The sequence below is a fragment of the Gossypium hirsutum genome, chromosome A11 (genome assembly GCF_007990345.1).
Source record: "Gossypium hirsutum isolate 1008001.06 chromosome A11, Gossypium_hirsutum_v2.1, whole genome shotgun sequence".
Taxonomy (NCBI): domain Eukaryota; kingdom Viridiplantae; phylum Streptophyta; class Magnoliopsida; order Malvales; family Malvaceae; genus Gossypium; species Gossypium hirsutum.
Window position 1 is genome coordinate 75,905,165 of NC_053434.1, and position 12,299 is coordinate 75,917,463.

General features: G+C 32.3%; 1 protein-coding gene across 1 annotated transcript; it reads right to left on the bottom strand.

The window, feature by feature from the left end:
* Positions 1 to 6,573: 6,573 nt before the first annotated feature.
* LOC107904751 (DUF21 domain-containing protein At5g52790) lies at positions 6,574 to 11,970 on the bottom strand. The gene is made up of 11 exons (XM_041081510.1): positions 11,578 to 11,970; positions 11,395 to 11,478; positions 11,194 to 11,307; positions 11,021 to 11,107; positions 9,611 to 9,750; positions 9,370 to 9,531; positions 8,679 to 8,842; positions 7,338 to 7,591; positions 7,211 to 7,257; positions 6,858 to 7,131; positions 6,574 to 6,754 (listed from the first exon to the last, which is right to left on the bottom strand). The coding sequence occupies exons 1-11, from the start codon at positions 11,833 to 11,835 to the stop codon at positions 6,713 to 6,715; spliced, it is 1,626 nt and encodes a 541-aa protein (XP_040937444.1). The 5' UTR covers positions 11,836 to 11,970; the 3' UTR covers positions 6,574 to 6,712.
* Positions 11,971 to 12,299: the final 329 nt, after the last annotated feature.

Consider the following 12,299-nt stretch of genomic DNA (forward strand, 5'->3'; position numbering starts at 1 on the left):
ATATAGCTTACCTCCTCTTTTTCCTATGTCCTATAGGGTCACTAAGCTAGCTCGGGTTGGAGATCGCCGGAGATGCTATCATACTATCAAATTATCATCGTAGGATAAAAGTGAATACAAACCTCTTTAGCTTATGGCATGTATAGGGACTAAGTCACTTTGTTTATGTGTTATATTATTTAGCCATATGTATTGGCTTATGATGGTTTAATACTCCAATTTGTACATGTAACCATGAAGGATGGCTTATGTTGATCTTATTATTATTCATGTGTACGTCAATAACTTATAAGGTTGTTTATATTTGCTTGATGAGTGATGGTTGAATGTGGCCAAGTGGTTATGCTGTTGAGTGACTAAGTTTGATGTTGTATGTATGAAAATGATGGCATGTGGTTGACATGTTAATATCTTAGTTGTGGATGTTCGGTAGTAAGAATATGCTTGAATTGGTGTTATATGATGTGTGCATGTATGTGGGTGTAAGAGGGTGGCAAATGGCTTGGAAAAGTATCCTTGAAATTGTCCACATGGGTAGACACACGGGCGTGTGTTTAGGCCATGTGTGACACAAGGTCTGCCCCATGGGCTTGTGATCCGGTCGTGTGTCCCCTACACCTTAATTTAGCAAAACAGAATATTCCGTGTTGACCACATAGGCTGAGACATGGGCGTGTGTCTTGGTCGTGCAAGGGACAAGACCATGGGACATGAGTGTGTGCCCAGGTCGTGTGAAGTCTGTATTTAATTTCGAGAATTCAATTCGCTACATGGCCTAAGCACACTGGCGTGTGCCTTGGCCGTGTGACATCAATTGTTCATACATAAACAGATAGAGAGTTACACGGGTTAGGGACACGGGCGTATGTGACCACATAGCCTACCCACACGGGCGTGCCCCTGTCCACACTGGCATGTGGCCTAGATTTATGGGAAAATTTCCTAAGTTTCCAAAGTTGTTGGCTTAGTTCTGAACCACTCCCGATGTATGGTTTAGGGCTCTTAAGCCCATATAAGGGATGATATGTATGTGAATGAAATGTTTTAAATTGAACAAAATTTTATGGTCTGGTTATGCATGTGTGATTGTGATTAAGTCCAGTAATGCCTCGTATCCTGTCCCGACATTAGACACGAGTAAGGGATGTTACACATCGTCTACTCAGGATTGAGGTATTCCATACTATAAACGTCACAAGTGAATAAATCCATAAACAGATTTAGGATCTATTCTACTTGGGTTCTGTCTGATGTATTGTTTGTCCGGTCAGTCACATTTATGTCTTTACCTCTTGGAAGTTATTCGCTCTAATGCTCAAGATAAAGCATCTACCCATTTGGACTTGATAGACAACATATTAGTCTTTCAATCGGTTTGTTCATTCCTAATTAGACTGTGAATATATTTAGGTTCATCTACAAATATAAGTCGTCTTTCCATATTACGATCTGACCACATAATACCGCCTAGTATTAGTTAAACATTAGATAACTAGTGAGCTAATATTTGTTTCAATTTTGCTTTGCGTGCAAAAACCATTGAGGGCAATATACAAAGGGTATTAATGTAATTCATGAATAATTTTATTAAAGTAGTTTGTTCAAAAAAATAAAAATATACAAACGAATATACTACACTTAGGACATTGGATCCTACATTTGGTGCGTGTTGCTCGAGCCCAAACTTAATGCAATTCGGTGTACGAGGATAGGAGAGAAGGTTGTTTAGTTGAAAGCAAAAAATGATACAATTTCATCTCACACAAAAAACAAGTACTATTCGAGAAAAGATTTATTGCTATAAATATGACAAACAGGCTTGGTTTTCAAAAATTTTAAGTTTCCGCTGTGACAACAATCATTTTCTAAACCGTATTTTTCCAACACTCACACCATTGATATCATTAAAGAGTATAAAGACCATGTATTTGGATTTTAAACTTTTTAGTGGCATGTACTAGGTTTTGCTTTATGTATGTAGGTCAATTTCATATTGTCAATTTCTAACTTTTATTCTTTTGAACTTAAATTATTTGGCCATAAGCCAAAATGTTCTATCTTTTGTAGAATGGCATGCATGTTCATTATTGGTAATGGTTGAAGCAATTTGAATGGCTTTATATATGTCTTATAGTGTTTGAGTTAGTGCTTGGAATGTTTGACATGAATGGCTTATGTTAGGCTAGGTTTGAAGTAAGGTTTTGTTGAGAAATAGCTCAATTATATGCATAATTAGTGTGTGCCATATTTTAAAGTTGTTTAGAGGTTGTTTTCGGCTTTAAAATGTGATTTTTGGGCTCCGAAAGTTTATTTTTGGTTTTGGTATTGTTTGGGGTTGAAACAGGGGTGTTTCAGGGCTATTCTTAACCCCTAGGGTAGAGGTATCGGTACCAACCACAGAGGTTACACACCCTAATTTGTAGAATGGTGAAATGCACAGTACTAGGAATAGGTATCGGTACCTTTGGCCCTAAGCATAACACCCCTTACCCGTACCCGAGGCCGGGATAAGGTACGAGGTGTTATCGGACAAACATACAAACATTAAACTAAAATACGGGCCATAAAAGTTCATTCATATTTCAAAACATTCATTCACTTACACATAGTCCCTTATTTAAGTCTACGGAGCCCAAAACATACTTTAGAAAGGGTTCGGGACTAAACCGAGAACTTACGAAAATCTTGGAAATTTCATGCTTTAAGGCTCCACACGCCCGAGTCCCAAAGTCGTGTTCCATACACGGCTGAGACACATGGTCGTGTCTCTGCCTGTGTGGAATATACCTAGGCTATTTTCCAAGCTTTGGTCAACCTTAATCTCTTACACACTTATAAAAAATCAAAAGCATATAATATGGTATTCATTTAATGATTAAATATTCTCAATTAAACCACAAACATAGCATTTGTATGTCATCATACATGTGTCTCTCATATTCATTTTACCTTGTTTATTATAGTACCACTTATACATTTATACCAAGATTATGATATTACAAAATATCTTCAGCTTAATCATCAAGCATTCATATTTAAAACTAGATCATATCTTTATAAATACCACAATTCAGATACGCAAAATAACATGTTTTCCTGAAACATTTCAATTCAACTCCATACCCAACAAGCATTACATTGAGACTAGTCATATATATATACATGTCATGATACATAGCATTCTCTTTCTGTTTTCTTATAAACACATGTCATTTATTTCATTATATCAATATTTCATATACCATAGTTTCCATGTATTCCACATATATTTATTTTCCTCCTCCTCCTCTCCATTCCACATCCTTAACGTATATAGGATTCTTGTAAGTACGATTTCACAATTTACTAATAAATGCTCACATCAAACTGTCCACACGATTCATAGTCACTTACTTATTTATAATTCGAGCTACAGAGCTCCAAATTAAGATCCGTAAATTTCCCCTGAAACTAGACTCATATATCTTTCCACCATAAAATTTTCATAATTTTTGGTTTAGCCAATTAGTACAGTTTATTCATTAAAATTTCCCCTGTTTCACTTTCTAACAGTTCTGACCTCTCTTCACTAAAAATTAATTATCTCACAGTACAGAACTCGGATAATGTTCTTGTTGATTTATCTTGAAAATAGACTCATTAGGGATTTTAAAAATATAAGTTTTAACCTATAATTAGTTTTCTCCAAATTTTTGTGATTTTCCAAAGTCAGAACAGGGGATCACGTAATTATTCTGAACCAGTCTCACAAAATCATAAATATCTCAAAATACATAACTCATTTTCTTGCTCTGTTTCTTTTATATGAAAATAGACTTATTAAGCTTTAATTTGATATCTCATTCAGTCTTTGATTAAATTTATACTATTTTTTGTGATTTTTTAAAATCACGTCACTGCTACTGTCCAAAATAGTTTTATTGCTAATTCACTCTTTCGCACTTTCTTTGTATTAACCTCATTTTAACATACATATCACAAATCATTTTCACTACATTTCATACATCACAAGTATAGGCCCATGATCACAAGATCACCATAAAATCATCCTCATGTATAACTTACTTGTTTATAATCTTACCACATCCTGGTCACTTAATGAACACATCATTCACATAACCAAGTTCCTGCACTTATTCATCACAAAACTCAGAAAGCAATACATAGAGAGTCTCTCGTTGAACACTTCGGAATATAATTCGGATACATGGAAAGTTTGCACATAAGTGCCACATATGTAGCCAAACTATCTGGTACGCATAGTAGCCTGCACTTAGTACTACACATGCGACCAATTATCCGGTACACGTAGTAGCTTGCACTTAGTACTACACACGTGACCTAACTATCTGATACACGTAGTAGCCTGCACTTAGTACTACACACGTGATCGAAGTTATCGGGTACGCATAGTAGCCTGCACTTAGTACTACACATGCGACCTAGCTACATATATCCCGTAGCTCTCTTGTCTACATGGTGTACACATAGTATCACCCATGCGACCTAGCTACATCATAATGTCTTGTAGCTCTCTTGTACACATGATGTGCACTTAGCACCATACATGTGACCTAGCTACATACTATCTGTATCATCCAATCTTTCCGAAGGTTCAACCGGGATTTCTCTCTCTTTTCCAACAATTTCACCAATCAAGTAATTATCCACAAACATATTTCCAATATTATTATAAAATATCATAATACAAGTAATATTTATGTATTACTTACATATAAACTTACATCTTATTTAATATCAAGGCAAAAACATTAAATTACACATTGCCTTATTAAAAATCATATGAACTTACAATTTCCCACAATATCCATAATCATAGAAATCACATTTATGTATGATAATTCAATGCACTTCATGTACCATAGACATATTTTTAAATCAATTCATAAACTTGGCACCATAATCATTTAATTTAACATAATTCAATTAATTCACTAAATTTAACTTTCAAATATAAATTACAGCATTATTGCTGGATTATTATCATACCAACTTACATACTTTCAATACCTCAGAAATCATAGTAAATATATCAATTTACATTGAAACATGCATAAATTAATGCTTATTATACATATGAACTTACCTCGATACTAAAACGGCCATTTAACCAACTTTCCAATTTTTCGATTTTTCTCTCATTTTAGGTTTAAATCTCGTTTTCTGGGATCTAAAACATCATATTTTACTTATTTAATTAATGCACTATTTAAAACAGTCCTTAACTCAAACTTTGGAAATTTTACAATTTTGCCCCTAAACTTTTGCATATTTACACTTTTGCCCCTAGGCTCGAGAATTAAACTTCATCCCTTATTCTTATGTTTTATGACATGCTAATCACTTTTCTCTCCTATGGCAACATCAAATTCTCACTCTAACATATACTTATGACTATTAGGTATTTTTACCGATTAAGCCCTTTTACTCATTTTCACTCAATACCAAGTAGCACAAGTTGTCTAACATAATTTAAAACCTCATATTCTATCATAAAACAGCAAAATGAACACCCCATCTTAAATTATTGCCAGAATAAGCTTAATCAAATTACCGGGATTCTAAAAACGTAAGGAACTTGAAAAACAGGGTTAGAACGGACTTACTATTGAGCTTGGAAAGCTTGAAAACCCTAGCCATGGCTTCCCCCATGCTAATTTCGGCCTCCATGAAAAAGATGAGTCAATTTTGGCTTTATTTTTCCTTTTTATTTCTTTTAATTACCAAATAACCAAAATGCCCTTCCTTACTAAGCTTTCAAAAATTCCATCTATGTTCAATTTTTGTCCATCACTTAGAAATTGGTCAAATTTCTATTTAAGACCTCCTAATTAATATTTCAAAGCAATTTCATACTAGAAACTTCTAAAATGCAAGTTTTGTAACTTATTCAATTTAGTCCCTAACTTCAAATTGAGCACTTTATGCATAGAATTTCTTCACGAAATTTTCACACAATCATGCAATCATATCATAGACCTCAAAATAATCATAAATTAATTATTTCTATCTTAGATTTTGTGGTCCCGAAACCTCTGTTCCAACTAGACCCAATTTTGGGCTATTACACTAGGTACTGCACTTCCTATACTATTTTGGACCACTACACTATTTTGGGCTCTCCAAGGCCCAAAAATGATCATAAACACCTCCGAACACCCCTAAATCGATTCAAAATGGTTTTAACAAGATTTCAAAACTTAAAATTTGATTTTATCTACTATATAAAAAAATTCTTAAATAAATTCAAGATTTTGACATGAAAGTGGTCTAGTGGCATCTCTCATCCACACTAATCGCCAAGGCGAATGAGAGGTGTTACATTAATTAAATAAATTTTATTTCGTGTACTAATTTTAACTGTTCAAAAAATATAAATGTATCATTTCTTTTAGTTAATCTTCATTTTCATATCTTTTTTCTTTTAATTTTTTTTGTTTATAATTATTTACTCAAACAAGCAAGGGAAATGTATAAAAAATACTTATTAGGATCATGATGCTCAATTTAAACAAAACGACATCTCATCTTTAAAAAAAGAGAGTCAAAAGATAAATAATAAATTTAAATACATTTCCGCATTAATTTAATCTAACATCACAGGAGGTTTTACATATAATAAGATTTTAATAAAATCCGCATATGCCATAAACATTTGCTCATTTATTTTGAGAAAACTCTAAGTTGAAACCTAAGAACCATGTCTCAATCTCTCGTAAGATTTTCTGGATACCTGCCAACATAAATTCACAGAAAATGGAAGAGAAAATATTAAATGTATGAAGCCTAACAATGAATTCATTTAAGTTAATGTAGTTTTATTGAGTTCCCCATACCTGATGTTGGGATGGAGAGTATTGGGCGACGCTTGAAAATCTTAACGGAGAGTTTGGCATTTGTTTCCCAGGTGAAGAACAGAGAGTTGGCCCGCCGAGTGGTGACTGAATATAGGGTGAAATTGGTGTACGAAATGGTGGAGAATGGGGCAATGAAGAAAGTGGACTTCCATGAGAGGAAGAAATGGGGCTTCTCCAGTGAATTTGAGGGGCTGTTGTTGATCTGGGTGATCTTAATGGTGATCTTCCTGATGGTTGCATGTTGATTGTAATTCTGCAACGGGGATAAAGTAGCTTGTAAAACTGAATGCTATTTGATGCAGTGGTACTCGATTTGAAAGAAAGAAGCTTACTTGTTATGAACATCAACATACGCATCAGTTTCATCAAAAATTTCCTCCTGCAAAAGCCAAAAAGTGTTGGTTCTAGAATATATTTATATACTTGCATTTGTAATGGATACAAGAGAACTAAAAAAACCTGCAGCAGTTCTTCCATGACATCCTCCAGGGTAATGATACCAAGAACCTCCTCGTCTAAACATGAAAATGATTCCAAATCTTCATTAGAGAGGGTTGCTTGTTCCCATTTCTTCATTCGTTGACGGATTTTACTGCCTAGCTCCATGTTTTCGGCTGGACTTCGGATATCAATGATGGTAGAATTTGCAGGGGGTGGGCTTGACGGTATACTAAGTTCCTCATTTCCATCATATTGATGATGCTGATCAATACCTGAAAAACCAAAATATGGTCATCATAACTCTATTCCTTTTATTGGAGTTGTGTATTGGAATTCCATTTGCATAAAACTTTACATTCTGTATCATTTAATTTGTTTTGAAAAGTAGCATTTGATGATTATAACTTGAGTGTTTGACAACTGATATCGATATTATAATTATTTAAATTTGATTAAAAATATAAATTTTATCTCAAATTTATATATATTTATAAATAATTAACTTAAATCCATTTTCACAAACATATACTATTTAGTATTGAAAATTTATCAAAAAATCTGAAGTAATACACCAGGCTGCAATAGGAAGATACCAGGCGTTATTAGCTTTAAAAAACAAATATTTAATAATCATATATATTTATTAAATTTTTAAACAAGAAAAATTAAACATATTTTTTAATATTTATTTAATTTTTATGGTATAAATTATGTAACATATAATTAAAAATAAATACATTTGGTACATTGGATAAATAGCAGTCGGGTAAAAAAATCATCCTTGTCTTTAATTGATCTTTAAGATAAAAATAATTAAATACATGGCAATTTTTAATTTCGCAGTTCTTCATGTATAGAGTACCAAAAAGTAACATATATTTAGTATAGAAGTTACAGAAAGTTTTTATTCTATAAACAAAATTAAGATTTTATTATATGATTTATTTATTTAAAATATAATTTCAGGATTGATGGTAATAGCTCAACTTTTCACTAGCATGAATCTTTTTTATTCTACAATTAGCCTTAAAAAGGTTGTTATATATATATTTTTATATATTTTATTATACCTCATATGACATTTGTTTTCATCTGTAATTCTATTTGTAGTGTTTAAAAATTTGAATAATAGTGTATCAAATATTTTTATATATATAAATAACGCATTATAAAATTAAAAAAAATAAAATTAGATTTACCCAAGCTCAAAGACATTAGATATTGGAGCCCAAACCTGAAAAACCTGTCTTAGTAGTAACTCCCGACTGTAACTTGTTTATTATTATCGCAAGCGTGTGAAGTTTGAGAAATGAGGTAAAAGAAGCAGTTTCTTCATATGTATCAACTATGAGATAATACCTTTCACCTTTGTCTTCATCCTTTTAAAATTGAAGTGACTTCTGGATTCTGCAGTTTCTGCAGTATCGTCTGTGTCACTCTTGCACTTAACCACAACAGCCATGTGACTGTGGCCTTCCTGGAATAAATTCAATATATCGTAGAGAGGTAAACGATCATGAACCCTGTCATAGATTTAACACCAATACCATTAGTTCATGGTAATGATTTAATTCAAGATATTTCCCATGCTCACTTCGAAGATTAAATTATTTTTGAGGCTTCGTATTAAGAGTAAAGTTGCATTCTGTACTTTCTATTCAAAAAATAGATAAATTAATTAATGTAAAAAATGGACAAAATGGTTCATGTAATTTACATCAAAAAATAAATTGATTTTTTTTGTTAAAAATTTTATTTATTTATGTTGTAAAAATTTTATTTTTTGTTAAAAAATAGTTAATGTACATTAGCATGCATATATCACTATTTGGTTATTTTGTCAATCATTCAGTTTTTAACAATACAAATAGATAAAATTATTAATAGAAAGGACCAATTCACTCTTTGAGCTAAAATATAGAGATTAATTTATCTATTTTTTGAGTAGAAAAAAATAAAATGCAATTTTACTTCTAATACATAAACTTCTATAATACTTTTACTCACTCCGAGCAATACTAAGGTAACTTTGAAATCAAAACCAACTAACCTGGGAATGCTTCTAATTGTAAGATTCCTAATCGGGGTTTCATCTTCAGGACGGCACATGATCAAATTTTTTACCAGTATAAGGCCAATGATGTTTGTTGGGCTCCCTGAAAAGATAGGTACACGACTATGCCCTTTGCTTATGATTAGCCCCGTTGTTTTCCTACACCGTTGAAATTAGTCGATCGGTGGGGAAAAATAAATGAGATAAACAAAGGCAGAGAGAGAGAAGAAGATCATACTCGTTGAGTTTAGAATTTATGTCAAGCGAAAAAATGTCACATAGGGGTGTCATCGCATCTTTAGCTGTTTTTTGTGTCATATCCAGGGCTCCCGAGATAATAGTTGTTTCATGATGGGTTAATTCTCCACCTTTCCCTGCCTGAAATTAATCAAAGAAACATGAAAATGTTAACAATTTTGTTCCGCTTTTGGTAGTCTAAATCAATGTTTATCTATTAGAGGGGTTGTTAGAAGTTTGGTCTCCACAATGGATTGCTCGAGTCTGTTTAATTAGGCTCATTTATCTGTAAAAAACGAACTTAAGATTCATACTCAACTTTGAATTTGATCATTTCCACTCAAAGTTGAATCCAAAATAAGGGATTTTAATGCTTAATACAAATAAAATATATATAAGTTATAAATGAAGATATATATTAAACTAACTAGTTGACTTTCAAACAAGTATTTAATACCATAGTTCAAATTTGACATAATGATTTATTTGACCCTCTAACTATATAAAAAAATTATTTTAGTCTTCAATTTAATTTTTTGACTCTTTTAGTTTTCAAATTTATGTTGTTTGTCTCTTGTAGTTCTTAAATTTGCACTGTTTGTCAAATCACCTCAAAATCAATGAAAATATTAATATTTGTTAACTTTGCTGACGTGAAAGTCCACTTGTATGCTACATTAGCAATTAATTATTTTTTAAAAAATAAAAATATTTAAAAAGTTATTTTTAATATTTTTATACTTTTTAATAATTTATAATTTTTATATATTTTAAAATTTTAAAAAAATAATTAATTGTTGCCGTGATATTCATGTGACAATTCATGTATATGTCATGTCAACCAAATTAACAAACGTTTATTTTTCTATCTATTTTGGAGTGATTTGATAAATAACACAAATTTAAAAATTAAAATAAATATTTTTTTTATAAAATTGAATATCAAATAATTCATTATCCTTCAAATTTTACCATCCATATCTTTTCTCTTTTTTAAGTTGTGATTTGATTTTTTTTAGGAGAGATTAAAATATTTGGTTAATCTTTGTACCATAGGCCTAGGAGTAAATTAACCCATCTACATCTAATTTTGAAGCTAAAAAGTAAAATCTGAATAGACAATAAATTCGAATGTTAAAAAAAATTATCTTATGGCTATTTGGAGTGACATGAAAAAAAAAAAGCAAAATTTTTATTTTTGAAGCTACTTTGAAACATGACAGGTGAATTTTTATTTTTATTTTTATTTAACATTCGTTTACGTTTTAGCTTTAAAGTTAAATATATAGAGGCGAAATTACTAAATACAACTTGCTTCTAAGCCTGTAACATAGGGACCGGTTATAGAATTTAAGCTAGATAAAGTTTGTGATGAAATGAGTAGGGGAAGTGTTAATTTATGGAAACTGACCTCATTTCCAAGCATGTCTACCAGTGTTTTCAGCTCAGCTCGCCGAAGAAGTGCAGAATGTCTTTTCCCTAACAGCAAATCCAGGAGCTGCTACAAATAAACAGGGAACCCAACATTCATCATTTTCAATTAAACCTCGTCAATTTCAGCTTCCAAAAGGGTTGGAAAATTACCTTACTAATCGGATAAGCAACAGGGAAGAGGACTATGACAATGAACCGAACTAAAACTGAGAGTTTGGCTCCGACACTCAGCCCATACCGAGAACATACAGCTTGAGGAATGATCTAGCCAAACCATTAATATACTTGTTATTTTAAAGCTGTACACATACCACTGTCTCATATGCAAAACATGGAGATTTATATATATACCTCACCAAACGCCAGTATAAGAGTGACTGATATTAATATTGAGCACCACTCTGATAGAAGAGAATCGAGGAAGATCGGAAGAGCCTTATATTCATTTACATACAATTTCAGAAATCAGTTTTCAGAGACTGAAAAGAGAGAGAGAGAGTTTTAAGTGTAAAAGAAAAGATTTATATAAAATACCTCCATCGCTAGGGCATTGCCTATAAGAAGAGTGCATAAGAGTAGGTGCTGATTCTTAACGATTGGTAGAATTTTCTCTGCATTCTTCCTATCTTGTAGTTCACCAGCCTTGATGACAACCTCGAGATCAACAAGACTGAGGGACATGAGTCCTAGTGTAAGGCCAGACATTAAGCCAGCAAATAGTACAAGAACCACGCATACAACTAGATACACCCAGAACATCGACTCGCAGCAAGGCACATCGTTGGCTGCCATCCTATCGATTCGATATCTATATCAATCAGAGTGGGATGATGGGAAGAAGAAGAAGAAGAAGAAAACTGATACTTGTAGCAACAATGTAGAGAGTACAAACTACAAATATATATAGCTCAAGCTCCGGTTATAGATACAGTGAGGAAAAGGCAGAATTGAAACCAACTGCAGCGTCATGCAGCACCCAAAAGTTCCACCGCCAAATGCCACATTGAACGCGTACTCCACCAAGAATAAAAAGCAGTTATATATGTGTATATAATTAGTATTATAACATTCCTAAAAATGATCAATAATACTATACTATTATTTAACCTACTATTATGCCATACATCTCCAAGTCCATATACAAATGTTCTTTCGGACTATAATAATCCTAGGATCATCCTTGACCACATGTAGTTGAATTTATAATACAATTCAATTCATCATTAACTCAACCTTAACTCTGCCAATAAAATTAT